Source organism: Callospermophilus lateralis, chromosome 5 (assembly GCF_048772815.1).
Source record: "Callospermophilus lateralis isolate mCalLat2 chromosome 5, mCalLat2.hap1, whole genome shotgun sequence".
Classification (NCBI taxonomy): Eukaryota; Metazoa; Chordata; class Mammalia; order Rodentia; family Sciuridae; genus Callospermophilus; species Callospermophilus lateralis.
The window spans coordinates 164,927,739-164,954,974 of NC_135309.1; the positions used below are offsets into that span (position 1 = coordinate 164,927,739).

Here is a 27,236-nt window from a genome sequence, read left to right on the forward strand (position 1 = left end):
TCCAGCTTGGCAGACGTGGCCCTGGTGGGTGCCCCAGCTGGCGTCTGGAGGCCCCTGGGCTGAGCTGGTGCTCTAGCTCCTTGCGCCCCAACCTGAGCCACAATGGAGTGAGGCGCATGGCCCCCAGATAGCCCCGCGCCCCGTCTGCTCTCAACCCTTCTGCACGCAGCCCTCACCCGTTCTGCAGCAGAAACCCAGCGTAGACCTGCTGCTGACATGTCAAAGGCCATATCTGTGGCACTAGGTGTGCTCACGGCCTGTGTGGCCACCTCCTCCCTTGGGCCCATCTGTGTCCAGGAATGGTGAGCTGTCTGGGGGTGTCAGGGATGCCCTGCCATGGCCTTGCCTGCACCCCGGGCACTGCCCAGCTCCACCTGGCTGGTGGGACCCTGCTGCAGTCAAAGGGCAGCCTGGGCAGCTCAGATCGCAGAATGGGGTTCCTGCCTGCCTCTGCCTCCTGCTTACACGGGCCCGTGGCCAGCTCCTGGGCCTGAGAGGAGCTGCTGTGGAGGGTGCTACATGGCTGCTGGTGCTGCCCGGCCCCTTGCTGTGGCCCTGGGCCTTCCATAGCTGCTGTTGAGGTGGCCACTGCTCATCAGGGCTAGGACAAGGGGCAGGAGTTGCAGCGGCCACCACACCCGTGTATCTCTGGAAGAAACTGGGGACCAGCCAGGTAGGCCTGGAGGTGCTGCCCCCTCTCCCCACATAGCCTGGGTGTGGCCACCAGTCCTGCTCTTGGTTCTCCATGGGGGCTCTGCAGTGACCACTGGCTGCCAGTCACAAGGGCCCACAGCTGTACCCCTGGCCAAGGCCACACTGCTGGTCCATGGGGCAGGGCCTGCTGTGCAGGACCAGCCCTCACCCCTGCCTCAGTGCAGCGCCTCTGGACCACCAGCCACTCTGGAATCCGTGGTCCCCAAGGGACCCTGAGGATTTGTTGCAGATGGGTAAACTGAGGCAGTGCCCCATCACCTGGTGTGTGGCTGAGCCTATCTGTGGTTGGCTGTTGCATCTCTCTGGGCGCCAGTGCCCCCATCCAGGGAGGGGAGGCAGCCCCCTCTCCTGGCTGTGCATTTACTGAAGGCCTCCATACCGGAGCCCGGGAGCCTGGGAGCCTGGGAAAGGCAGAGTTGCCCTTGGCTACAGGGCAGGGTGTGCCATTGTGTGTGTGGAGTGCCTGCAGCAGGTATGCAGGTGGGTATGCACGTGTGGAAGTGTGTGCCACAGGGAGTGTGGGGCACTGCGTGCAGGTACACGTGGGTGCATGTGGGCATGTGTAGGTGTGTGGGTGTGTGGGTGTAGGTATATGTGTGCAGGTGTGTGAGTGTGTGCAGGTACCTGTGGGCATAAGTGTATCTGTGCAGGTTTGTGGGTTGTGCTGTTGGGAGCATGTGGGTGTATGCAGAGTGTGTGGGTGCATGTGGGTGTGCCAGGTGTAGGAGTATGCATGTGTGATCAGGTGTGTGGGTGTGTGCAGGTGTGTCAGGTCTACCTCAGCGTACTCGGAACAGGGAGAGCAGTCTGTTGTCAGTGACACTCCCTGGGTGACCTGGTGGCCACAGCTGGAAGTGCCTGCTTTCATTATGGGTGAAGGAGTTGGTGGGCCCTGTGGCGCGTGCACCCTGCAGCCAGGCTGTGAACACAGCGGAGAAGACACCCTCAGAGCCATTCTGGGCTGCAAAGACCTGCTGTTGCCTCCTGGTCCAGCAGCACCTGTGGGAGCTGGGAGCTATCCATGTTCCTGGGCCGTCCAGAGCAGAGGCCCCGGTTCTGGGGAGCCTGGGGTCCATGACCGCCCACTTCTTACCACACCTGCCTCCCCTCTGTCTTCCTTCCAAGCACACCTCCACCTGTCTGCCAGTGACTTCGAGTTGCTGATCTTGGTCACCGGCCTCCCGTATACCCTGACATGGTCAGCTGCCTGTCGGATGGTGGACTCTGCCCAGTGTGGGCTGTGGGCAACAATCAGACAGCCTTGGACTGGCAAGGTGGGCCTGGCTGCAGATGGCTTCCTTGGATGGCACCTGAGGGGTCACTGGGAAGGGAATGAAGGGAAGTCATCAGCCCTCCTGTCCAGCTCCAAAGGGACACAGCAGCTGGTCCACACAGGGGCCTTCAGATAGTTGTTGGACCCACAAATAGGAACTGAGAATTTCTTGAGTTTAAGGCCTGAGTCTGAGAAGGGCTCAAGGGAGGAGGAGGGGATACTGTGTCTGGCCTTTGGGAGAACACAGGCCTTCTCCAGCAAACCAGACAGTGTCTACATGCTTAATCGGCCTCAGCCATCCAGATGCACGGCCACCACAGAGGGGCAGCCTGCCAGGCGGTCAGGGTGGCACATCTGTCTGGAATACTCTGCAGGCAGCGCGGGTATCTCAGCTTCTGGAGCAAACAGCCAACAAGATCAAACCTCGGCCAACGCCAGCTGTTGACCCTGGAGTCAGAGGCCCGCAAGCTGGCGGCTTGTCATCAGGGAGTGGGACAAGAGTTTCCCAGTCAGTGTGAGTGGCAGGCAAGCTCTGCCTCACATCCCCTGTGAGGAGCCACAACAGGACTGAGCGGTCTGCAGCCTGTAGCTTCCGCTGTTGCTGGGATGAGGCTTTGTGAGGCACCTGGGTTCCGTGGCTGCCACGGGGACCAGGGAGGCCCTCCGTTTCCCAGCACCGAGTTCAAGGCGTGCCTTTGGTGCTCAACCTGGTGTGACAGACGGCGGTTGGAGGGGACTCTGCTGCAGTTGGGCTTCTCAGCCCTGGGCCTGGCAGCCACCCTCTGCACTCAGCTGTGGTCTGCACGCAGCGTGGGGCCGATCGCCGGTGGTGGTCCCCTGGAGCTGGTGGGCTTTCTGTCTGGTGAGGCTCAGGAAAGGGGTCTCTGGGGCAGGACGTGGCCTGCAAGCTTCCTGAGGGCGAGTGGGCACAGGGCTGCTGGGAGAAAGGAGGGCTCACAGGTGGGGACGGGCCACTCAGGAGGGCAGGCAGTGGGTGGAAGCCAGGGGCCCTGCAGAGGGGACCAGGAGCACCAGGGCGGCTCACAGGAGCGACGGATGGGAAGCAGGCGTGGCCCTGCTGCACTGTTCCGATGGCAGTCTGGGACCAGGGGCACCTGACACCAGCCCTGGAGCAGAATCCCGCCTCCAGGGAAGACCAGGCGGCCTGAACCACAGTGGCCATAGAGGGGCCTTGCTGGCTCCTGCCCCCAAGGTCGAGGTCCCCAGTGTCAGGGGGCATGCTGCGCACCCCTCCTGGAGCCCCTCCAAGCCTGGTGGAATGAAGGAATGAGGGCCCAGCTCCTGCCGAAGGGCCTGCCTGGGAGGGGCTGTGGAGGGGAGGCAGAGGGCAGAGGAGGCTGCGACGGGCTGGCCTCGGCCACATCAGGAAGCAGAGGAGGCGCCTGGAGCTGGGACAGATGTGCTTCTGTGTGCCATGTATGTGATTGTGCTGCGTGTTGTGTTGCAGGTGGTGTGTGCTGTTATTGTACGTTGTATCGCAGGTGGTGTGTGCTGTGTTGCAGGTGGTGTGTGCTGTGTGTGCTGTGTTGCAGGTGGTGTGTGCTGTATGTTATTGTGTGTCGTGTTGCAGGGGGTGTGTGCTGTATGTTATGTGTCGTGTTGCAGGGGGTGTGTGTTGTTATTGTGTGTCGTGTTGCAGGGGGTGTGTTGTGTGTTATTGTGTGTCGTGTTGCAGGGGGTGTGTGCTGTGTGTTATGTGCCGTGTTGCAGGTGGTGTGTGCTGTGTGTTATTGTGTGTCGTGTTGCAGGGGGTGTGTGTTGTGTGTTATTGTGTGTTGTGCTGCAGGTGGTGTGTGTTGTGTGTTATTGTGTGTCGTGTTGCAGGGGGTGTGTGCTGTGTGTCATGTGTCGTGTTGCAGGTGGTGTGTGTTGTGTGTTACTGTGTGTCGTGTTGCAGGTGTGTGTGCTGTGTTATTGTGTGTCGTGTTGCGGGGGAGGTGTGATGTGTGTTATTGTGTGTCCTGTTGCAGGGGGTGTGCGCTGTGTGTTACTGTGTGTTGTGTTGCGGGGGGGTGCGCTGTGTGTTATTGTGTGTCCTGTTGCAGGTGTGTGCGCTGTTTGTAATTGTGTGTCCTGTTGCAGGGGATGTGTGCTGTGTGTTACTGTGTGTTGTGTTGCGGGGGGGTGCGCTGTGTGTTACTGTGTGTCCTGTTGCAGGGGTGTGCGCTGTGTGTTACTGTGTGTCGTGTTGCGGGGGTGTGTGCGCTGTGTGTTATTGTGTGTCCTGTTGCAGGGGGTGTGCGCTGTGTGTTACTGTGTGTCGTGTTGCGGGGGGTGCGCTGTGTGTTACTGTGTGTTGTGTTGCGGGGGGGTGCGCTGTGTGTTACTGTGTGTCCTGTTGCAGGGGTGTGCACTGTGTGTTACTGTGTGTCGTGTTGCGGGGGAGGTGTGCTGTGTGTTATTGTGTGTCCTGTTGCAGGGGGTGTGCACTGTGTGTTATTGTGTGTCCTGTTGCAGGGGGTGTGCGCTGTGTGTTATTGTGTGTCGTGTTGTGGGGGTGTGTGTGTTGTGTGTTATTGTGTGTCCTGTTGCAGGGGGTGTGCGCTGTGTGTTATTGTGTGTCCTGTTGCAGGGGATGTGCGCTGTGTGTTACTGTGTGTCGTGTTGTGGGGGTGTGTGTGTTGTGTGTTATTGTGTGTCCTGTTGCAGGGGGTGTGCGCTGTGTGTTATTGTGTGTCGTGTTGTGGGGGTGTGTGTGTTGTGTGTTATTGTGTGTCGTGTTGTGGGGGTGTGCGCTGTGTGTTATTGTGTGTCGTGTTGTGGGGGTGTGTGTGTTGTGTGTTATTGTGTGTCCTGTTGCAGGGGGTGTGCGCTGTGTGTTATTATGTGTCCTGTTGCAGGGGATGTGCGCTGTGTGTTACTGTGTGTTGTGTTGTGGGGGTGTGTGTGTTGTGTGTTATTGTGTGTCCTGTTGCAGGGGGTGTGCGCTGTGTGTTATTATGTGTCCTGTTGCAGGGGGTGTGCGCTGTGTGTTATTGTGTGTCGTGTTGTGGGGGTGTGTGTGTTGTGTGTTATTGTGTGTCCTGTTGCAGGGGGTGTGCGCTGTGTGTTATTATGTGTCCTGTTGCAGGGGATGTGCGCTGTGTGTTACTGTGTGTTGTGTTGTGGGTGTGTGTGTGTTGTGTGTTATTGTGTGTCCTGTTGCAGGGGGTGTGCGCTGTGTGTTATTATGTGTCCTGTTGCAGGGGGTGTGCGCTGTGTGTTATTGTGTGTCGTGTTGCGGGGGTGTGTGTGTTGAGTGTTATTATGTGTCCTGTTGCAGGGGATGTGTGCTGTGTGTTACTGTGTGTTGTGTTGTGGGGGTGTGTGTGTTGTGTGTTATTGTGTGTCGTGTTGTGGGGGTGTGTGTGTTGTGTGTTATTGTGTGTCCTGTTGCAGGGGGTGTGCGCTGTGTGTTATTATGTGTCCTGTTGCAGGGGGTGTGCGCTGTGTGTTATTGTGTGTCCTGTTGCGGGGGTGTGTGTGTTGAGTGTTATTATGTGTCCTGTTGCGGGGGTGTGCGCTGTGTGTTACTGTGTGTTGTGTTGTGGGGGTGTGCGCTGTGTGTTATTGTGTGTCCTGTTGCAGGGGTGTGCGCTGTGTGTCACTGTGTGTCCTGTTGCAGGGGGTGTGCGCTGTGTGTTACTGTGTGTCCTGTTGCAGGGGGTGTGTGTTGTGTGTTATTGTGTGTCCTGTTGCAGGGGTGTGCGCTGTGTGTTATTGTGTGTCGTGTTGCGGGGGTGTGCGCTGTGTGTCATTGTGTGTCGTGTTGCGGGGGTGTGCGCTGTGTGTCACTGTGTGTCGTGTTGCGGGGGTGTGCGCTGTGTGTCACTGTGTGTCGTGTTGCGGGGTGTGCGCTGTGTGTGTTAGTGTCAGTGTGTGCCTGTTCTGCCCAGCAGCATCAGCATGGAGCCCTGGGGCTGGTGGGCCACCCGCTGCCCTGAGGCCTCCTCTGCCCCCCTGCTGCCTGGAGCCCTGTTGGCCTCCCGCATTCCAGGGTGCTGGGCCAGCAGGGGCACCTGCTCTCACCCCTGGGACAGGAAGGCCTGCTGGTTCTCCTCCCCACCTTTCTGGGGGGGGGTCACCTGGGACCTGGAGTGGCAGGACCCATTTAGGCTTAAGGAGGTCGATGCCTGGCATCTGGGCCCAGAGGTAATCCCTGGCCTGGATGGCTGGTCCGTGGAGGCAGAAGGACATGCTGGGCACTGCCCTGGTCACCCTGTAGAGTGGTCCCTCAGTGCCCACATGTGCTCATGGGAACTGTCCCCAGCCTCGTGCCCAGGCACCTGGGGTGACTGCCCGCTGGCCCTGACTGGCCTGCACTCTCCACTGGGTCCTGCTTCCTTTGAGCTGGTTCTGTCTGGGGGCATCGCATCCTCTCTGGAGCGGGAAGAGGAAGGCGCCGCTCACTGGCCAGCCTGGGGCTGGTCCTGGCTTTTCTAAACTTTCTGACCTCCTAAGAAATATGAATTTGAAGTAGAAAACCACATTCCCCTGTAAACATTCCAGACTAGCGGAAGGGCATCGGACCTCGTGAGCAGGGATGTGGGGAACTGGCTCTGGGCCCAGCACCTCTCAGCTGCTGTGGGCAGCACCCTGTGGCCCTGCACCCTTGTTCTGGAGAACCTCCCTACTCTGGTAGCCTGGAGAGCCGCAGGGCCTCAGAGGGAAAGCACCCTGGGGGCTGAGGCCCTGCCCTCCACTGGCTCTACCACCCGGCCAGGCTGTGTGGGCAGGGACCACGCTCCGTCCTGAAACTGCTCTGGGTTGTGAGTCCTTTCCCAGTGCCGGGTGGATCCAGGGCTCACACCCAGCCCTGAGTGGTCACCAGGCAGGTCGCACACCAGCAGACCCCAGTGCGCTGGGTGGTGGTCCTCCACACCCGCCTGCGGTCTTCTTCCAACATTCCCTCTCGCCTACCTCTTCCTGTCGCGTGGGTGGGGCTGGGTCTCCAGCCACAGGGCTGCTTCTGGGTTCCCACAGCCTGATCTTGCCTCCTGCCTGCCTGTCTCTGTCTCCCATGAAGCTGGCCCTGTGGCCCTGTCCACTGGTTACACTCAGAATGTAGTGCAGAGTATCACCTCCAGGTGACACTCAGCATCAGCCACACTCTGCAGACTTGGCTTCCCCAAGGGCCACAAAGGGCTTTGCCCAGCTGTTATGGCCAGGTTCCCAGAAGCCCCTCAGAGGTGGCACCCAGGGGACTCGAGGCCACCTTGCAGCTGTGGACCATCTTGCTGTCCCTTCTCCCACTCAGGCACCTTCCTCCCTGATGGCTGCAGGGCTGCTCCAGAGTGGTGTCCCAGAGCTCTGTGGGTGCCAGGCTCCTGTCCCTGAGGAGGGAGACCTAGAGTCTTGCAGAGCTCCCAAGTGGACGTCTGAGGGAGTGCCACCTTGTTTGCGCCTGACTGCCTGCTCACCAAGGAGGCAGGTTCTCCTGGCCTCTGATGGACCTGTCGTCCATACATGAGCCCCGGGGTTCATGGCTGAGCAGCGTTGACTAGGGCTTCCCCAGAGCTTGCGATCGTGTCTGGTGGCCAGGGTCCGGCCAGTGGGGCAGCTCATAGACACCCTTGGCCATGCCCAGAGCATGCTGGCTGTGACCTGGGGCAGCTTCCCCTGTAGGCTGGACCCCTCCCCACCAGCAGGCCCCAGAGTCTGCTGCAGTCACCCTGGGCCATGAGGGGTATCTACTTGCAGTCCTGGTCCGAGTTGGTCTCCCTGAGAGTGGCAGGAGGTGCTCAGCTCACCTGCCCTTGCTAGGACCTGAGTCCCCGGTGCCCCTCTCTGTCTTGCAGATGGGCATCTGTTGTAAGAGCCAGAGGCAGGTCGTCCCTGAAAACCTGGGCAGCTCTGTGAAGACCCCACCGCACCACCTGTCCAGGGTGAACGGCTGGTCGCCCCCTCTGCACTCCTTCCAGGTGGTATGCTGGGCCATCTTCCTGGTCATGTGTGTCACCACCTTCGGGATCTTCATCCCCTTCCTGCCCCTGGACTGGAAGCTCGCCGCCTACGCTGTATCCTTGCTCCTGGTGGGGCTCCCCAGGCCGCTTGCCGTCAGGGGGATGAGCAGGCCCCATCCCCCAGCAGGCCCGCCCATGGCTCTGCCCCTGCCCAGGCCAGGCCAACTGCCCTACTGCTGTGTCTCCATGGGCAGGGGCTCCCTGTGCAGCCCACGCTCAGGCTTGGCAGGCGACCACTGGCCTGCGGTGGCAGGGGACACTGAGTGGTGAGCACCGGAGAGGGTGGGGCCTGCCTCAGCCAGCTCCCCCAGGACATTGAGGGGCCCACTCTGGTCGTCCCCCAAGGACAGCAAGGCCAGCAGGAAGGGACTTCAGGACCCCGAGGCTCCACCATGCACCTTGGGCAGGTGTCTCTACGGTCCTGCCGAGTGCCCTGCCTCATAGCTAGCTCTGTTGTGTGAAGTCACAGATGGCCTGTTACCTGTGCCCAGGTGAAGAGTGTCCATCTTTGGGCTGACCTCCCCACTGTGTCAGAATGGGAATGGTCTGTCAGGCCGCTGACCATGGCATTTGGCAGGAAGCCCCAGACCCCCCCCCCCCCCACTGAGACCTTAGGACAAGTGGACAGGGACAGAATGGGCCTGCTTGGGGGACACACCTGATGGCCGGGTGCTAGACCCTCACCGAGCCACCATCGACTCATGCGGCCCTCTGCTTTGGCTGCCCACACAGGTCTGGCAAGGGAGAGACGCAGGGTGTGGAAGGTGGGCAGGGAGGAGGCGTGGCAGGACCTGGGCATGCAGCTGTGCCAGGGCCCAGCTCCCCTGCACCGGGTCTGCTCTGCCTCTGGGTGTCCTTTCCAGAAGCTCCCACTGTGGGGGCCCTGCTTCCAAGACAGAGTGTGTGCAGTGGACCTCTCCCCAGCACGGAGGCCGCCCTGGGGTCTGCGCCTGGCTCCTCTCTGTGCGTGGGGCAGTGGCGCCCAGGGCTGCTGCCATCCAGCTGAACGGAGCTCTCTTTCCACAGCGTGTGGCTCGTCCTGCGGAAGCCCACACGGCACCTCTGGTGCACCTCCTGCACGTCGCCGGGGGTTCTGAGAACCCACTCTTGGGGACTGTGGTTGCTGAGTGGTGCTCGGTGGCCTGGGGTGCTCCCTGGCGGTTTCTGTAATAGATGATGTGCTCTTCAGACTTTCTGCTCCACCTCTGTCCGCGGTGGCACATGGATTCTTCAGGAAGTTCCAGCAGCTCATTCGGTTGTCAGGTGAACAGGCTGCAGAGCCTGGGCCCGGGGCCGCCCTTCCTCGAGTGGTGACGAGCAGCTTCCCCCGTCTTCGTCTGCTGTCCTAGGGCTTGTCACCTCTGTGGCTCTCGTGGAGAACCAGTGTGGGGACCGTTCCTTTCTGTCCCGTGCCTGCCCTTTCTTCAGCGGGCGAGGGGTTTGCTGTGCCCTCCTTCCACATCTTAAGGTGGGAACTCGGCCACCCAGGTGGACGTGTCCTGTTAAAGCTGCGGCTTCCCCATAAGCACACAGAGCTGGCACACACAGTGCACACGCGCTCACACATGCAGTGCACACAAGGGTGGGCAGGCAAGTGCCTTTGGCTCTCCTTCGGCTCTCCTTCGAGTTCATATGCTGCCCGCCCCAGACCTGGCGCTCTGCCTTGGGTCTGGGATGCCCTCTGCAGCCACGGTTTCCCTGAGCACCAGGCCCCGCCACCTGCACTTCTGGAGTGGGCGGGTGAGGGGGCTGTCAGTCCTACCAGGGTCCGAGGCTGCATTCCAGCCAGAGGTGCCAGGAAGGTCACAGTGCACGTCCCTCTGGTCCTTCCTGTGATTTCAACTTCTATTTGAAATAGAGGCTGCCCAGAGCCAGCCTGGGTGGCCCTGACTGGTCAGAGTGGGCAGCTGCATATCCCCACTCCCAGAACCCCAGAAGGTGGGCAGCAGCACCTACTTCCCAGGGGACCCCTTTATGGAGGCTGGGTCTTGCCAGTCACCAGCACGGGGCCCCAGGAAGCTGCACCCTGACCACGCCTGGACATGCGTGTGAGGCTCAGGAATCATTGAGGAAGGGTCTGGAAAGTGTGGCTGCCTGCGTCCTGCTCCGCAGATGCAGAGTGCACCGTAGCCTTGGGCCGACTGATCTCAGTTCTCGGTGGTGGCCCTCCCTACCACCCTGTGCACTCCACAGAACCTGGTGTCCTCCTGCCTCCTGTAGCATCCCCCAGACTCTGGTCTTGGCCTGGAGAACGTCCTCTGTGGCCTGACGTCCGGTCCTCTGCCCCAGTCCTCGACCCTGAAAGCCTGTCTTGGGCAGCCTCCCCAACCTAGAGCCCCCCACACCCAGAGTTCCACGGACCCCAAGGCCACACCGTTGATCTCCATGTCCCTCAGTGTGGCCTCCTGGGTCTCCTGTGAGTGCTGAGCATGGGGATGCTTCCCATGCCATGGTCACCACCCCGGCTCACCTTCCTGCTTCTGCACAGGACGCCCCAGGTATGAGCACCCCACAGAACCGTGTCTCGCTGCGATGAGAGGCAGCCAGTGGCCCCGTGACCCTCCAAGCCCATCTCAGATCTCTGCAAGCCCCCCATGTCCTTTGCCGGGCTTTTAACCCAGAATCTGGCCAGGGCTCGGGCTTGAGTATGATCACAGAGCCTCTTGGTCTTTGGAGTCCAGTACACCTGCCTTCTGCAGGCCACTGCTGGCCTTGCCCTGACCCTGGGGTCTTTGGGGATCCAGGCTGGCTGCACAACCTGTGGCCTGCCTGGTGGAGGCCAAGCGGCTTCTGCAGAAGGCAGCAGGGTAGTGGTGAGCCATGCACACAGGGCCAGCACTTTCAGTGGGGACACCACTGCTCTTAGGGAGAGTGGACAGAATCAGCCCTAGGACGGTGGGTGTGCCGCTCTGTACCCACAGCCCCCTCTGGTTGCAGTCCTGGGGGCTGCCCACCTCGACCAGCTCCACACCCTGCCAAGAGGGTCTCCAATCCTCACAGCTGTGCTGCCTCTTCGGCCTCTGCCTCCAGTGTTACCAGCTCCATGCACACGAGAGCCGCGGTTCTGCAAGGGTCACACGAGAGCCGCGGCTCTGCAAGGCACACCAGCAGTAGACGTGTCCCTCCGTTCTGGCTACAGATGGCTGATGGGAGGGTGAAGGAGGGCTGAGCTCTCTACCATCCCAAGGCCCTGGCCTCTCCCTGTGTCCACTGGCCTCTCCCTGTGTCCTCAGGTCGCCTGGCCACCTGTGGGTCTGTCTCTGGCCTGTCCCCCTTCTTATAAGACCTGCAGGGCTTCTCTAAAACCCTTGTTTTGACCATCTTGAGACCCTGTTTCTGTGCAAGGCCCTGTTTATGAGCTGGGAATCAGGGCTCAGCGTACGTGGGATGTGGCTCGACCCTCAACCTGTGGTTCCTCTGTGCACCTTGGTGGCCCACTGTCCTGCTGTGGCCCTGGGGCTTGCAGCTCTCTGGAGGGGCCTCTGCAGCCCACCTCTCTGTTTCTTCAAGGAGCCTGGGCCCCACCTTGGGCGGCTCAGATCTCTGTCCTGCAGCGTCCCTGTCCTTCTGTCTAGGGCCTGGTTGCCTTCAGAACCAGTTTTCCGGCCACAGGACTTGGTGCTGTGCTGTGGCCACAGGGGGGCGCCAGCGTTGTTTACTCTGGGCAGCAGTGGGTGGACTCTGAGAGGGCAAGCGGCAGCGGGCAGCCCACTCTGGAAGGAGCTCCAGGGCCTGCTGAGGCCGGCGGAACTGAAGGGCCCCAGGACTGCACAGCTGGCTCAGGGGCACCATGTGGAGTGGTTGGGACTGTATTTAATCTGGAGAAACCTCTGCAAAGCCCATGTTGTGGGCGGGCAGTGTGAAGGTGGCAGCGGGCTCGGGCTTCCTGTCCCCAGCCTGAGAGCCCCACTGTGGTTGCTGGAGGGGGACAGTACGTGACCCAGCGCTGGGAACGCTGCTCTTCCTGCGCAGAGCAGGACAGGAGAGGTCAGGGCGAAGGGCGTGTGTGCTGGGCTGGCGCCCTTCCGCTGTTTGTTTACCAAACACAGATTGTTGCTAGGGAATGTTCCAGCGGTGCTCACAGCTCCAGGCGGAAACTGCAGGGGAGGCCTGCGCAGGAGAGGGGGGGTCCTCACTCTTTCCCTTCTACTCCCCCTCGGACTGAGGCTGCTGGGGGGTGGTTGGAGGGCAGGAGCAGAGGCAGGCCCTGCGCCCTGGAGGTACCTCCTGTCCCAGCTCCCCCTGGGTGGCTCCCCAGCTGGTGGCTGAGAGTAGCCAGCCAGTTCTTCTCGATCACTATGTAATCCATTAAGGTCACCAACACAGTCCTGTGGGTGACATGAATGTCACAAGAGGACAACCCCAGACCATGTGCTTTTCTGGATCTGCTCCAAGCCTGCTGAGGAGCAAGCAGGGCATGCAAGGACGCGGGAATGAGCCTAAGCTCTCTCCTCCCATGAAGGGCTCCGTGCCCAGAGGGCATGTCCAGGAGCGGCTTCTGTCCTGGCAGCCCCGGGTCCCTGTGGAAATGGGACCCCTTCTCTCCCAGATGACGCAGTCAGGGTGGCCCTGGCCACAGCACCTGCAGGCTGGGTGTGAGCGTCTCCCCCCGGGGGCTCAGGGGACCAGCCTCCTGTTTCCCTGCAGTGGCCAGTGTGTTCACAGAGATGAGGCTGTGGGTCTGGTGTGGGTCTGGTGTGGGACAGGGACCTGTCCTGCCTGCCTTCCCTGCCCGGCCCCAACTGCTCACGGGCTTCCAGTGAGGTGAGGCTGTTGTAGCTCCAGGTACTGCAACCTCCTGTCTGGCCTGTCCCTAACCCTCACCCACCACAGCTTGGCCTGCAGGGATATGCTGGGCTGTGCTTTGTCAGAGCTTCACATGAGAGCCAGCCCCGCACCTGGCCACTGACCATGCTGCCCTGCTGACCCTCACCCTGTGGGAGCCACAGCCTCCGCCTCTTCTGCCCAGGGCAGGGTGGTGGGCAGGGTGGTGCTGGCCTGCCCCAGCACTGGGGGTCAGAGTCGTGTGGGAAAGACCTCTGCGCCTGTCACACAGTCTGCCTGACAGGACCTCTGTTCTTTCCTCTGGATGTTCCCTGGGCCTGGCCAGCACTCATCATCTCCCCACCCTGCTGTCCAGCTCCTGTGGGCATGCTGCCTGACCCTCTGTGAGAGAGCTGAGGGCCATGGGCCAGGCCGTAGACCCTGAGCCCCAAGAAGGAGCTGGAGAGGCTTCTGCTGTTAAGGTCCCTGCAGCCGAGTCAGGCCTGGGCTCAAAGCCTGGGCTCAAAGGGTGGCCTGCCCGCTGTAGCCTGTTGGACAGGGTCCCACCTGTTCCCTCCGGGGGTGCCTGGGGGCTCCATGCCTCCGTCTGGGAAGAGGCCAGAGCCAGAGCAGGGAGATGGGAGCCCTATGCTCCACCGCCCTCTGTCTGCTTTCCTGGGCCAGAAGAGGTAGGATCTGAGGGCCCAACTGAGGGTCCCAGGGGTCCTCAGGGGCCCAGCCCCCTCCACTTAAGCTGAGGCTGGTTTTGGATGCCTCGTCCTGGCTGCCTGGCTGGAGTGCCTCTGGCAAGCAGACGTCCCCTGGGCCATGCCCCACTCTGCACTGCTGAGAGGCCCCCGGGGCCTGGGGCTGCGGCTGCCTCTTTCCCCACTGCGAGGCTCCGGCTCCCCCGGGGGCTTCGGGACATGTGTGCCCTATGCTCAGTTGCAGCCCAGCCGAGCCCCTGGAGGTCTGGGTGTGCTCTGCGGACCTGCCAGAGGTGCAGGCTGCAGGCAGTGCTGGACAAAGGAGTCCAAAGGGCCCACCTTCGTCCCTGCCACCAGCCATGCTGCAGGGACACCTTGCATCACACTGACCAGGCCAGCCCGAGTGTTCCTTGACAGCCCAGGTGATGGGAGCCGTGTTCCTGCTCCACATGTTGGTCCACCTGATTGCTGTTACCATTGACCCCGCGGAAGTCAACGTGCGACTTAAAAGCTATGCCCAGCCTGTGCCGACCTTCGACCGGTCCAAACATGCACACGTGATCCAGAACCAGTACTGCCACCTGTGTGAGGTCACTGTGTGAGTGCCCTGCCAGGCCCCTGAGGTGCCAGGGCCACCTCCTGGGGTTGGGCTCAGAGACAGTGGGGCTGGGGCTGGGCTGGCCTGGGCTGGCGTCCCTGGACGGCTGCATTTAATTCCTCACAGCTCACCATGGGGCTCATGCTCCGTTGTCCCTGCATCCAGAGGCAGGGCTGGGGCTTTCTGGAGGGGGGCTCCAGCCTGGCTCACCCCTCACTCAGTGCTGTCCTCCCCATTCTCTCCAGGTTTTCAGATGAGCCCTGCCCCTGGGGAAGAGGGTGGCCATCACAGCTGTGCCTGTCAGTGTCCCAGGTCTCAGGGCCCTGGGCACCAGTGTCGGGAGATGGCACGGCTGTGTGGGGTGCGGGGCAGCTCAGAAGGCATGGTTGGGACCGTGTGGCAGGTGTGGCCTCTGCCAGGCACTCGCCAGGCAGCTGAGCACGGCTGGGAATCAGGGATCAGCGTACGTGGGCTGCTAGGGACAGCCATCTTCCCACGGGGTGGGTTCCTCCTACTCTGCAGCCACAGAGTCCAGCAATGATCCATCCCCAACAGGCCTCCAGTGCCCTTCCTGACTCCAGGTGGAGGTCTCAGCCTCCCTTCCCTGCTGGACACCCAGTTCCCAGACCACATGGAGCCAGCTCTCCTGGGCCAGCCCCGCCTGGCCTGAGGAGGTGGGCCCTGACCCTGTGGGTCTGCACCCTTGGGCTAGCATGTTCCTGCTTCCCTTCCAGAAGCGAGAAAGCCAAGCACTGCAGCTCCTGCAACAAGTGCGTCTCTGGATTCGACCACCACTGCAAATGGCTCAACAACTGTGTGGGGAGCAGGAACTACTGGTGAGGCTGGCAGAAGATCACCAGGTGGAGGCCAGCACGTGGGCAGGGGCTGGGGGTGGGCCTGGGGCACCAGAGGGAGAAGGGCCATTGTAGGGCCACATCCCTGACCCCGGCGGGGTAGAGCTCAGGGCCTGGGTCTCACTGTGCTGGAACATGTTTGGTGGATCTGTCCTGGACATGCTGGGTCAGCTCATGCCCACAAGGCTAGTCACCAGAGAGCCCCCTAGACCTGCTTGCTTCCCTAGGCCTGCCCACCTCTCCACACCAAGGCATCAACCCCAGGAGTGGTGGCCAGACCTGGAGCATGTAAATGACCATCCAGGTGCAGGATGGAGGTGCCCCTGGGTCACTGGACAGAGGGTCCATGGTGTGCTCAGTCCGCTGTGCCTGGGCCCAGGGTGGATATCAGCTCGGCAGTCTATGACCGTCACTGGGAAGAAACAGGTGCCCACCACCCTGGACTAACGCGGGAGACAGGCTCTGGTCAGCCCTGCGGCGTGGCAGCACACCGGCCACAGTAGGAGCTGTGAGCTCAGGCCCCACTGTCCTGCAAGGCACCAGGGTGCAGTGATGCCAGGCCCAGACGTGGGCCCTGAGTGGCCCGCACTACAGCAGTGGTGGAGCCAGGTGGTGGGATGGGCCTGAGAGGCCTGACCTGCACCCCTTGAGAGGGGCTGCCCGGCAAGGGCAGAGGCGGGCTGCACCCCTTGGGCCTGAGCAGCCTGGCACAACAGAGGCCTCGGGCAAGCCAGCACCCGGGGCAGAGCCAGCACCTGGGCCTGGGGAGGGTCTGCTCTTCAGAAGACACCATGGTGAGCACCAGCTCAAGGTCACGCAGGCAAGGCCTGGGGCAGCAGCGGCCCCACGCTGGCACAAGCTTCTTTGTCCCTTCATCCCCTGGAGGCCAGGAAAGCAAGAGAACAGTGGCACTTAGAATGTACCCCTGAAGTGGACAGAACACACGCAGGGCTCTGGGAAATGCTCTTGTGCCTCAGCGGTGAGGGAGAGGGACGCCTGGCCCAGGGAACAGCACGTGGCCTTGCATACTGCCTGCAGAGGGTGAGCCAAGGCAGGAAGGGACAGAGGGACAGCACCTGCAGGACGGGCAGTGAGGAGGACACGCTCTGGAAGGCAGCAGCTCTGTGAGGCTCCACAAGGCCTTGGGCTCTGCTGTCCATGGCAACAGGATGGACACAGAGAGGCTCAGGTGGGGGGCATGGGGCATGCCCAGTGTCACAACAGCCAGTGACGTCAGCCTGCAGACTTGAAAGAATGGTCCAAAGAACAAGGGCCTGACGGATGGAGGAATGCCCAGTGGCCGGCGGCCTGGGTCTGGGTGCGCCTGCAGGAGGCCCGCGGCTCTGGCGAGGTCCTGGCAGTGGTGCCTCAGCCGTCCCCTCCCTCAGGTTCTTCTTCACCTCTGTGGCCTCGGCCCTGTGTGGGCTGTTCTGCCTGATGGTCCTCCTGCTGTACGTCGTCATCCAGAACTTCGTCAACCCCACCAAGCTCCGCATGGACCCCCTGTACAAAGGTAGGCCTCCCGGGCTGTTGGGCTCTGGGTCAAGCCCTGCCCCAGCCTTCTTCCTGGGAGAGTCTTCAGTCTAGGGTGCCCCCGTCCCCCAGGTCTCCCTAGCTGAGCAGCAGCCCAGCCCACACTCTGGCCAGTGATGTCCCCGTGCCCGGGGGGCAGGCGTGCCGCTCTGAGGCCTTGCGTCCAGGCAGGGTGGGTATGTGCCCCGGCCCTCCGGCACCTCTCCACCAGCACTGAGCCCAGGCCAGCCAGACTCTGAGCCACGAGGGGCAGAGCAGCAGGGGCCTGTCTTGCCAGGAGCAGAAGCAGCCAGGGAGGCAGAGCTGCAGGCTCCGGGGCAGCACTTGACTGGGTGGGTCTGGCAGCCCAGGCTGGGTGCAGAAGTCAGCTCTGGAGCAAATGAGATGAGCAGGCCAGGCCTAGCCTCTGATGCGCCCACGTCCTGACCTCAGGCCCAGGAGGGCATCATGTGTAGAGGAAGGCCTTGGCGGACATGGTCAAGGTCTGCCCATGAGGAGCCCGCCCAAACCCAGGATCAGGCCCTGGAGGGACAGAAGAGGAGACACACACGGGCCCTGTGGAGAAGGAGATGGAGGTGGGGGCTGAAGCAAGTGGCCACCAACCCAGGGCTGCCAGAGCCCCCAGAGTGGGCAGAGCAGGACCTCCCGGGAGTCTGATTCCAGACTTGCTTCCAAAGTGGGCCCGATAGAGGGGGCACCAGCTCATGGTCATTGTCACAACAGCCCAGGACACTGACCAGGAGAGCACTGTGGTGGGGCCAGAGCGTGGCTGGCCATCTCAGCCCCAGGCACCACAGGAACACCAGCTCTACGGCCAGAGGGGCAGACCCTGCTTGTTGCTCGTTCTGAAACATTCCTGAACCACCGTGTAGGAACACCCTCCAGGAATGACCTTGAGGCCCAGGAACGCCTTCAGCCTCTGTGTCCCCCTTCCCTGCCCAGGACTTCCAAAAGCTGCCTCCCCTGGTGGCTGACCCCGTAGACGGAACCACCACGATGCTGTCCCCTCTGGGGAAAGAGGGCCTCGAGGCCACAGATCAGCCTTGCTCCTGTGGGGCACGAGGCAGCTGCCAGGGGAAGAGCAGGGGCGTGGCCGTGGGTCTGCCCGGCCACTGGGTGTGGTGTGTCTCAGGGAGCACTTGGGCGGCTCCAGGCAGCTCCTTGTGCGTGGCCGAGGCAAACTCCTGGCTCGTTGTTCCAGAAGTCTCCGTGGGGCATGGCCTCCCATACACTGGACTTCCTCATGCCAGCGCTGGACACAAGTGGGCTGGCATCAAGTGTCCCCACCTGTCCCTGAGGCAGCAAGGGGCTTTCCCTGTCAGATGGCACACGCTGGAACCTGTCTAGAAAGAGTCCAGTCCTGACCTAGAACACATCATGGGGCAAAGGTCACCTTGGGCATCCAAATCTGCCCAGCTGTACCCACAGTCCTTGAGGACTCTCTGACACCTGAGTTTGGAAACAGTGTGGTTCTGAGCATTGGCAGCCCTTCACAGAAGGCCCTGCCTGGGAAATGCCCCCAGGCAGGGCTGTGGCCTGCCAGGTTGACCGGGGACAGAGGGGCCCGGGCGGGGCCTGTGGGAAGGGCAGGTGCTAGGGGACAGGTGGCTGTCTCCTCCCTAAGCCTCACCTGCAGATCCCCAGGGCCCTCTGCAGGGGTGGGGCGCAGCCTGGGGGCCTGCCTGGGCTGGGTGGGCGGCGGTCAGCAGGTGTGGCTGCAAGTGCCTCCCTTGTCTCCACAGATGTCAGGTCTTCCAACCAGTGGCTGCTGTTCCTGCCCCTGTGCCCCGTGCAGGTGAAGACGCCCGTGGTCTTCTTCATCCTCACAGTGGTGCTGCTGCTGGGCTCCACCAGCTTCGTGCTGCTCGGGCACCTGCTCGTCTTCCACCTGTACCTGAGTGCGTACCCGACAGGGCCCTGGCGCTCGCCTTCCCTGACCCGAGCAGGTGGTGCGTTGGGCAGCCTTGCCAGAAAGGAGCCAGGGCACAGGGTGGGTCACAGGAAGGAAGGGGGCCAGGGAGGCTCAGCAGGCCTGTGAAGGGCTGGACTCTGCCGAGGCGTCAGAGACGGGAGCAGCGCTGTCGCAAGTGCAGGACGGGAAAAGAGCAGTGGACCGGAAAAGCCCAGGCAGACACCCAAGGAGAGGCCGAGCCGGCCGGACAGCCCCCTCCCCACACAGCCGGAGGACCCTGGGCGTGCAGAGCCAGGCCACCGGGCACCACCTGCCCTGCCAGGCTGCCACCAGGAGCCTCTGTTCTCTGGGCAGTGACAGACGGGGCAGTGGGCTTGGTGGGGGTCATTCTGACAGGTGCCTGCTCTGAGGTGGAGCCAGGCTCTGGGCATCACCTTGACCATGTGGTGTCTGCCACCTTCCTGTGCCTGGCAGAGGGGAAGCCCCACAGGTGGCCCCTAGTGTCCCAACCCAGGAGAATGCTGGTTACACATCTCGCCCCAAGCATGAGGCACTGTCCTGCCCTCGACGTCCCCTCTGACTGCGTCTTGTGGGGGCCATAATGTGTTGTTTTCAGAGCTTTGACTGGGAGTGGCCAGGTCAGTGGGGTACACAGAAGGTATGTGTTGCCGGAGGAGAGTGACCCTTGACCCCTCTGGACTGGGCAGGTCCGCCAGGGACATGTGCTGTCTTATCAACAGGGAGCCCTCCAGGGGACCTCGTGTCCTCTGCAACTAGATCCCTGGAGGAAGGCGGTCCCTCGGGCCACCTTAGGAGTGGTTTTAGACACACTCCTTTCTAGACCATCTAGAGACGTCTTGTGGGTGAGTGCTTTCAGATTCGCTGACTGCAGTCTTTCCTGGAGTCTGCTCACCCAGGATCTGTTCCCCTCTTGACCAACACTGCTCACTCCAGACCCCCAGGCAGGGCCAGAAGCTGGGGCTGCATGCCGAGGGCCTCACAGGCCTGGAGTCCTGTCTACACCTGCAGGATAACGGCCCCAAGTGCCCAGTGGCTGTGTGACGGTGAGCATGTGTGCAGCACAGTGGGCACTGCTGTGGAGGAAGTGGGGGTCACCTGGGCCTTGGTGACAGGTGAAGACCAGGAGATGCAGACGGTGTGTGGATGGTGCCAGCCAAGGTGGGAGGAGGTGGCTGGGCACGTCCAGTAGGCATCAGGCCGCCTGTGGCAGGCAGTGAGAGCCGGGGGTGCCTCTGGAGTGGTGGGCCCAGCCTGATGGGCACTGCGGGACACTAGATTCTGCTTGCTGCAGGACAGGAGGTCTCTGTAGGGGAGCAGGACCCCGGGAACATGGTGGACTTCTGTGGCCCACTGAAAGCCAGTGGTGCTGTGTATGGACACAGCCAGGGGCCCAGGGGACCTGCAGAGCAGTGTGCCCCCTTCCCATGGGAATGCCGAGACTAGACACCCAGGCCCAGAGCACCAGCCCACAGCAAGGGGCCTGGGCTGGAGCTTCTGCATCCCAGACGTCCAAGAGGCCGACCAGGCTCCTAGGGCGAGAAGCCCCCAGTCACGTCGCCTGGTGTGGGTGTCAGGCTGAGGAGGGGCCCAGGGGCTCTGGCCCTGCAGCTTGAATTTCCTCCTGTACTCAAGGACCCGCCAAAGATTCTCCAGGGCCTGGATGTGGAGCTCTGGGTGCCTCCATGCCAGGGAAGCAGGTCCCGCGAATTCCTAGGATCTCCTGCCCGCCGCAGGCCGTGTGTGCCCCCGAGTATCTGCTCGTCCCAACAGACCTAACCTCTGCAGCTCGGGGCACTGGCCCTGCCCCTCCTGAATTCCGCGAGGTGCCTGCCCTCCCAGACTCAGAGGCCACAGATGTTGGCTGGACGAGGTGAGGATGCTCCATGGGGCCGGAGTCCAGCAGAGGCCTCCGTGCTGGCTGCTTCTCTTCTCTGCCAGGCAGTGGTCTTTCACACAGCCCCCACCAGCTGCAGACACTCAAAGGCACTCCACGTCAGCAGCTTCCACAGGAGGAGCAAGGCCAGCGGAGGACCCAGACCTGGTCCCCAAGCCTCAGGAGCAGTGCCTGCATACCCTCATGGCCCAGTCTGCAAGGAAGGCCCCGTGCACGGGCAGCACCTGCACCCGGAGGGCTCCAGGACTCCTGCGGGAGTCGGCAGGGGCCCCAGGTTCCTGTTCTGACTGCCTCAATCCTGGACCCTCCTTGATGACAGTGCTCAGGTCACCAGGCCAGGCGAGGGCTTGGGAACACCCCTGAGAGGAGTGCCCAGGGCATCCCAGCGCATGGAGGTGGGCAGAGGCAGGAAGAGCACCGAGGGCCTCTCTGCCCCTGCTGGTATGGAGGACTGTGGGCAAAGAGCAGCAAGGGGCTGTCCCCTCCTCCAGGACTGACCAGGACTTACCTTCATGCTGTCCATCCAAGAAATCTGACCCTGGTATTCAGCTGTGCCACAGAGATGTGTCTTGGCCAGGATGACCCTGCTGGTCAGCTGCTCTGGGCCCGGAGGCCTGCAGACCAGCTGGCAATGTGTGTGGATGGCCACACTCAAGCCTCCTGTTCCCGTGGCTGACAGGCTGGTTTCTCTGTGCACAATGTAGCTGCGGTGTGCCTGCACGTCACACACTGGTGTGGCTTCATCAGAGCAGGCCATCAGGAAGGCAGAAGAGAGGGCAGGTGGCCTGGCAATAGCCTCGCTGTGGCACAGGCCTCCAGGCCCCCGAGGGCCAGCACAAGGTGGGAGCTCATGAGGCAGGGGCCCTCAGGCTCCGCCATGAAGCAGACAGGTGAAGCTCAGTGCCCAGAGTGTTTGGACACTCAAGTGCCCATGCAGAGGCTCCATGGAGGCAAACAAGGGGATGAACACCCGGAGGAGACCAAGGACAGGTCCAAGACTGCCCAAGCTGACCGCTGGCACCTGGATGTGCTGAAGGACATGCAGGATGCTCATCTGCTCTACAGGGTTCTGCCTTGGGTTCTCAGGGGGGCTTGACACACCCTGCCCACTCAGCCATCGGATGGCAATGCTCATGTGGAGCTCACCAGGCCAGGTGCGACCCAGGAGCTGCACAGGCGCTCGGTCAGTTTTGGAGGGCATCAGCGCAGCCCAGGAGGAGAAGCAAGTGAGGTTCAGATGCTCCTCCTGTGACACAGGATCCAAGGCCAGGGAGGTGTGGAGAGCAGGCAGAGCCAGGAGGCACTTCCCCTGCAGCACATTATGGGCACAGGAGGTCTCCCGGAGGGCCTGTCTCCTGGGCTGTGGCAGGGCTCCGTGTGGTCTTGCGATGTCCGGGGGCAGCTGCAAGCCCCTGCACTTGTGCCTGTTGAGCTTTAGGAGGGAGGAATGGGCAGGCCCTCTCTGGAAGCGCAGGCTGAGGCGGCCCAGAGTTCTGGCCCGATGGCTCTTTGACTGGTGGCCCCGCCCCAGCCTTCCCTCAGCACCCAGGCACAACAGCCCAGGTCTCAGGATGAAGCGCAGGCGGGGGCCATGTGACCGCATCTGCTGTGAGCAGTGAACCCCTCGGGCACTCCTGCCAGGTGGGCATGGCACTGCCCTACTTGAGCTGCCCTCTGGCCTCCACCAGGCTCACAGGGGGTCCCGGAACAGCCCCTTGAGCTGCAGGGAGAGGAGCACAAGAGGTCCTTGGGAGTTCCTCGCTGACACCCCACAACATGCTGGATAGGGCTGGGGGCCCAGACTTGGGCAGTAGGGCCCCTGAAAGTCCAGGCCCTCCCATGAGACGTGCAAGGGCTCCCACTGCCGGCACAGCCAGCCATACCCTGTCCTGGCCTCGTGGGCTGCTCCCTGGGCAGGGTGGGGTGTCCTCTACCCTGGAGGCCACTGTAGGTGCAGATGGTGCCAGGCACTGCTGCAGGTGACTCTGCCCTCCCCTTGCAGTGGCCAAGCACTTGAGCACCTTCGAGTACATGATGCAGGCCCGCTTCCAGCAGAACCAAGTGCCCACGAGGCGGGAAGGGCTGACTCTGCTCAAAGAGAAGGGGCGTCTAAAGGTAGGCCTGCCCGGCGGCACCCTCACCCAGGGCTGAGCAAACCCAGGTTTGCTGTGTGGCAGAACCTGGTGGCCGTGCCCCTCTGCCCACCTCTAGGTTGGTGAGTGTATAGTAGTGGTGTGGCAGGGTATGTGTTCTGTGGTGGGTTACTGTGGAGTGGCATGTGTGTAGTGTATAATATGTAACATGGCATGTGTGTAACGTGTTCTGTGTAATAATATGTATATTATTATACATATTATAATAATATGTATATTATACATATTATACATATGTATAATATGTACATACCCATGCCATATACACCATGGCTATGGTGTATACGGCATGGGTATATACATATTATGGTGTATGGTGTGCAGCGTGTGTGTGGAGTGCAGTGTGGTGTGCATCATGGCGTGTGTTATGCAGAATGCGTGTGGTGTGTAATATGACATGTGATGCACAGGTATCATGGCCTGTGGGGTGTAACATAGCATGTGGTGTGCAGCATGGTGTGTGGGGTGCAGTGTGACTTGTGGGGTGCAGCAGGTGGCGTGTAGGGTATAGTATGGCCTGTGGGGTGCAGCAGGTGGCCTGTGATGTGCAGCGTGGCCTGGGGGGTACAGTAGGTGGCCTATGGGGTGCAGTGTGGCCTGTGCAGCATGGCCAGTGGGGTGCAGCAGGTAGCCTGTGGGGTATAGCATGGCCTATGGGGTTCAGTAGGTGCCCTATGGGGTTCAGTGTGGCCTCTGGGGTACAGCATGGCCTGTGGGGTACAGTAGGTGGCCTATGGGGTCCAGTGTGGCTTGTGGGGTACAGCATGGCCTGTTGGGTGCAGAAGATGGCCTATGGGGTGCAGTGTGGCCTGTGGGGTAGGTACAGTGTGGCCTGTGGGGTGCAGCAGGTGGCCTGTGGGGTGCAGCATGTGGCTTCTGGTCTGCAGCACACGTGTGGGGCCTCCCTTCACGTGACAAGCCAGCAGGCCAACTGCTTTCCATGTGTCCTTGCTCTTCACGGAGCTCAGCTGCCAGGGGTCCCTGGTGGTGGCTGAGCAGGTGGAGCCGGGATTTCTGAAGGGTCCAGTGCTTCGCTGACTCTGTGGAAGGGACCACAGCACAGTGTCCATGGGCTTGAGAAGTGTCCTCTGGTTGCCCTCCCTGCCATTTACTGACACAGATAGTGGGAGCTCCTTCACGTCCCGCTGCCCCATGCTGGACTTGGCCATCAAAAGTGACCCTGGGCCACCCTGCATGGCAGCAAGGGCCCGGGGTCTACCTTTCTGCCTGCGCATCCGGGGCCCAGGTTCCCAGGTGCCTGGGAAGTCCCCGTCGACGCCAGCTGTGCTGGTGAAATGTCTCCCTGCATCAGTGACAAGCCTCTGTCCCCCTGGCTTCCGCCCACCAAGACTCTGGTCTGAGGTGGGAAGCAGCAGTTCACGGACTGGGCACCTCCATCCAAGAACTCATGACTGCAGATGCCAGGGGGACTCCTGCGGGCCAGCCGCACCTCCAGGAGCAGGTCCGCAGGAGCACAGTGTGGCTGCAGGCAGGCCGCCTCCCTCACAGAGAGCACGGACCACAGCCAGCCCCGCCACAGCGTGGCACTCACGGCTTTGCCCAGGGCATCGGGGGCTTTCCGAGGCACCACAGGACATTTTTATGGGAGGAGGAGGTGTCTAGAGCCAGCGATGAGTCCTGCCAGCCCTGAGTCACGCAGCAGCACCTGCAGAGTGCAGGCTCCGCGGGTCCAGGGTCCAGGCTCCCTCCACGGCCAGCCCTCCCTCGGCTCCTGGGCACACTGTTCCTCAGCCCAGAGCATGGACCGCAGCTCCCGCAGGATGGCTGCTGAGAAGGCGGCTCCTGCACAGAGAGGTGCTGGGAGTGAGGCATCCAGCACCTTCCAGCCAGGACTCTGGCCCCAGACCCGTGGGTCCTTCATGGCCTGAGGAGCCCTTCACTGCCTCCGTGGAATGGCCTCTGTGAGTCTCCCCGGTCATCAGGCAGGACCAAGTCCATCCAGGCGGGACAAGCCTGGCCCCGTGGATTCACCCCAGAGCCAGTCTAGCTGGGGCCAGATGAGAGCTCAGCGCTGGGTACGCTGACGCTGGTCTGTGGTGGTGACGTGAGTGACTGACAGGTTGCGGCCCATGCCCATGGCCAGCTCTAGCCACCTGCTGCTGTGGGGCCACCTGTTGTGAGGACCTGACCCGTCCACTCCTGGAGAGGCAGGCAGAACCGGTGCCTGGAGGACCAGCAGCTGCGCTCCAGGTGTAGCCATGAGCCCGCCCAAAGGCCTTCCTTTGAAGTGCCTGCTGCGTGGTGGAAGACGGCCAGAGCTGTCGAGCTGAGTGCAGAGAAGACGGCCTTTTAAACTCAAGATGGGCACCATCCCTTCAGCAACCTGCGTCACCTCCTCCCTGGAACCTTGCAACCAGGTCTGGTGGAATGGCGGCCGGTCCCACCGTATGTGTGGAAGTTGAGGACCCGGCCTCTGGCAACCAGGATGGTGCTCTGGGAGTTGCAGATGGGAAAATGTGGCACTGACAGGAAGACAGACACACAGAAAGGATGGAAGACCACCCAACCTCTCAGTTCCACTCAGCTCACTCTAAACCAAGGGAATGGAAGTGGGAGAGGGATGAGTTTGCCAAGTGGTCCTGGAACGGCTGAGCATACCTGCGGTTAAAAGTCACCGAGCTCGTCACGCCCACACACCCTCACTACAAACAGTCATGCTATACTCCACAGCTAAACTGTGACACTCCTAGAGGAAAACAGATGAAATTCTTTCTGACCTTGAGTTCAGCAAAATTCCATCAATGTAACACCAAAATCGAAGTCTACTGAGAAAAACTGACAAACGGGTTTTATTAAAATATTTGATTCCCAGGAAACATGCACAAAGTATTTCCACATCGTATGTCGTACCCAGGACTCACTAAGAACTATAGAGCTGGAGTCTAAGAAAAAAGACGCAGGTGACAGTTGGGCTAATGATCACAAGTTCTTCACCCAGGGGGATATGGATGGCACATGAGCACAGAAAGCTGCATGAAGGCCTCGGCAGGCTGGAAACACAGAGCCCCACGCCACGGAAGGCTGCACCAGAGGGAAGCCTGAGGTCAGCGTGGCCAGTGGGAGGCCGGGGAGTGCGCACACTCCCCAAAATCAGCCAGCTCTCTTCACGAGATACATCAAGATGGTGGTACACGGTGGCACACAGTCAGGCTGGGGCACGAAGTTCATGAGTTCAGGGACAGCCTGGGCAACTGAGCAAGATGTGGAATAAAGAAAGGTTTCATAAACACCCATGACTCAACCAGCGCCAGTGCCCGCTTCCACCCAGGGGAAGGAGAACACATGCTCCCATAACGTGGTTGAGGGAGGGTGCTCTCCCCAAGAGCAGTCCTCCCCAGGCAGCTCTGCTGCCCTCCCCAAACGAGTAGAGAGGAGCTGGCTGTGGGGACAGAGTCTCAGTGCCGAAAATCCACTTATGAATGTTCATGTACCCTCACAGGAAAAGGAGAGCGGCACGAACACCTCTACGTCTACACACGGGTGAGTTAGAACTTACTGGAGTCAGTCCACAGCCCAAGAGGCAAGGGGTCTCTCCACATCAGGGCAGATGGAGACACGCATCCACGATGAGAAGTGTCTAGTGCGGGGAAGCTGACAGGAACGGCTACTCACTGACACTTTACCACAAAAGGTCCTCCTGCAGCCTCCCTGTGGGCTCTGTGCTCCCACAGAAACACCTGCTCACTCACACTGTACCACAGGTCCCTGCGGTCTACCCCCACTGCCACACCCCTTGCTCCTGCATGGATAACATGTTCAAGCTGGTAACTCTGTAGGCCCATTTTCTGGGTGGGTCCTGGGGTTCATTTCCTCCCATTTCAGACCTTCCAGGAAGGGCCATCTGCCCTCTGGTCTAGCACCACCATGTCCCTGAGGCTGTGCACTCTCTTAGCTGAGCTGTCCTCCCCTGCAGGCCTAATCTTTCTGGGTCAGGGCTCACGGGGACCTCCCTTAATATTTTCCCAACAGTGTCTTTTGATAACCTGGGCTTTATCTGCCATGGTTCTCAACTCTTCCAGCTTCTATCCATTACCCAATTCCAAAGCCATTTCCATGTTTATAGGTGGTTGTTAGAGCAGTCCCCACCCCACCCATTTCCTTGTATCAAAATATGTATCACGTTGCTAAGGCTGCAGTCACAAAGTACCACCCACAGTGTGGCTTAAAGCAGTGGGTACGTACGGCTCGACCTCTGAGACCGGAAGCTCAAAGTCGAGCCTTCACCGGGCAGTTCCTTCTGAGGGTCTGAGGGGAGGCTGCACCAGAGGGAACACCTACCTTCCATGACCCTGCACCTCAAGGCTCCCAGGGCCCCGTTCTCCCGGTGTCTCTTCACACCATCTTCTCTCTGTATGTGATGTCTCTGTGTCAAATTTGTCTTTCATAGACCACCAGTCATGCTGGATTAGGGCCAACCCTAATGACCTAATCCCATCTTGATACCTCTGTTCACCCTGTCTCCAAATAAGGGCACATTTGGGATACTGAGGGTTAGACTCCAACACACCATTTCAGACAAGGCAGGACTCAGTCTGTAATAGTGAGTATGTCATATGCTCCATGCTTCCTGATGTCTTTCCCTCAGGGCACAAGTATGTATGTATTATGCTTATAATTTTAAAAAGCTATGTTAAAAACAGTTTTCATCTGTTTTAAACATTTAAGTGTTTGGATATGGCATTCCTAACCTGTAAAAACAATAAATTTCATCTAGAATTAACATAATTTTAAATAAAATAATTTATTCAAATCCTCACAGACGAGTACACACACACACAACACACATGCACGAATACACACACACACACACACACACACACACACCCCAG

General features: G+C 60.8%; 1 protein-coding gene across 1 annotated transcript; it reads left to right on the forward strand.

Annotated features, from left to right (window-relative positions):
• The first annotated feature begins 216 nt into the window (after nt 1-216).
• LOC143641754 (palmitoyltransferase ZDHHC11-like) lies at nt 217-26,999 on the forward strand. The gene is made up of 9 exons (XM_077109540.1): nt 217-302; nt 1,862-1,988; nt 7,786-8,004; nt 13,844-14,019; nt 14,754-14,855; nt 16,262-16,386; nt 18,149-18,304; nt 22,236-22,348; nt 25,847-26,999. The coding sequence occupies exons 1-9, from the start codon at nt 217-219 to the stop codon at nt 25,889-25,891; spliced, it is 1,149 nt and encodes a 382-aa protein (XP_076965655.1). The 3' UTR covers nt 25,892-26,999.
• The last annotated feature ends 237 nt before the right edge of the window (nt 27,000-27,236 follow it).

What these genes read in the sequence shown, in the direction of transcription:
- LOC143641754 (XM_077109540.1), top strand. Translation starts at nt 217, where the DNA reads ATGTCAAAGGCCATATCTGTGGCACTAGGTGTGCTCACGGCCTGTGTG. An exon ending in GACAGCCTTGGACTGGCAAG is followed by an intron (nt 1,989 to 7,785) that starts GTGGGCCTGGCT and finishes TCTGTCTTGCAG; the next exon opens with ATGGGCATCTGTTGTAAGAG. An exon ending in CACCTGTGTGAGGTCACTGT is followed by an intron (nt 14,020 to 14,753) that starts GTGAGTGCCCTG and finishes CTTCCCTTCCAG; the next exon opens with AAGCGAGAAAGCCAAGCACT.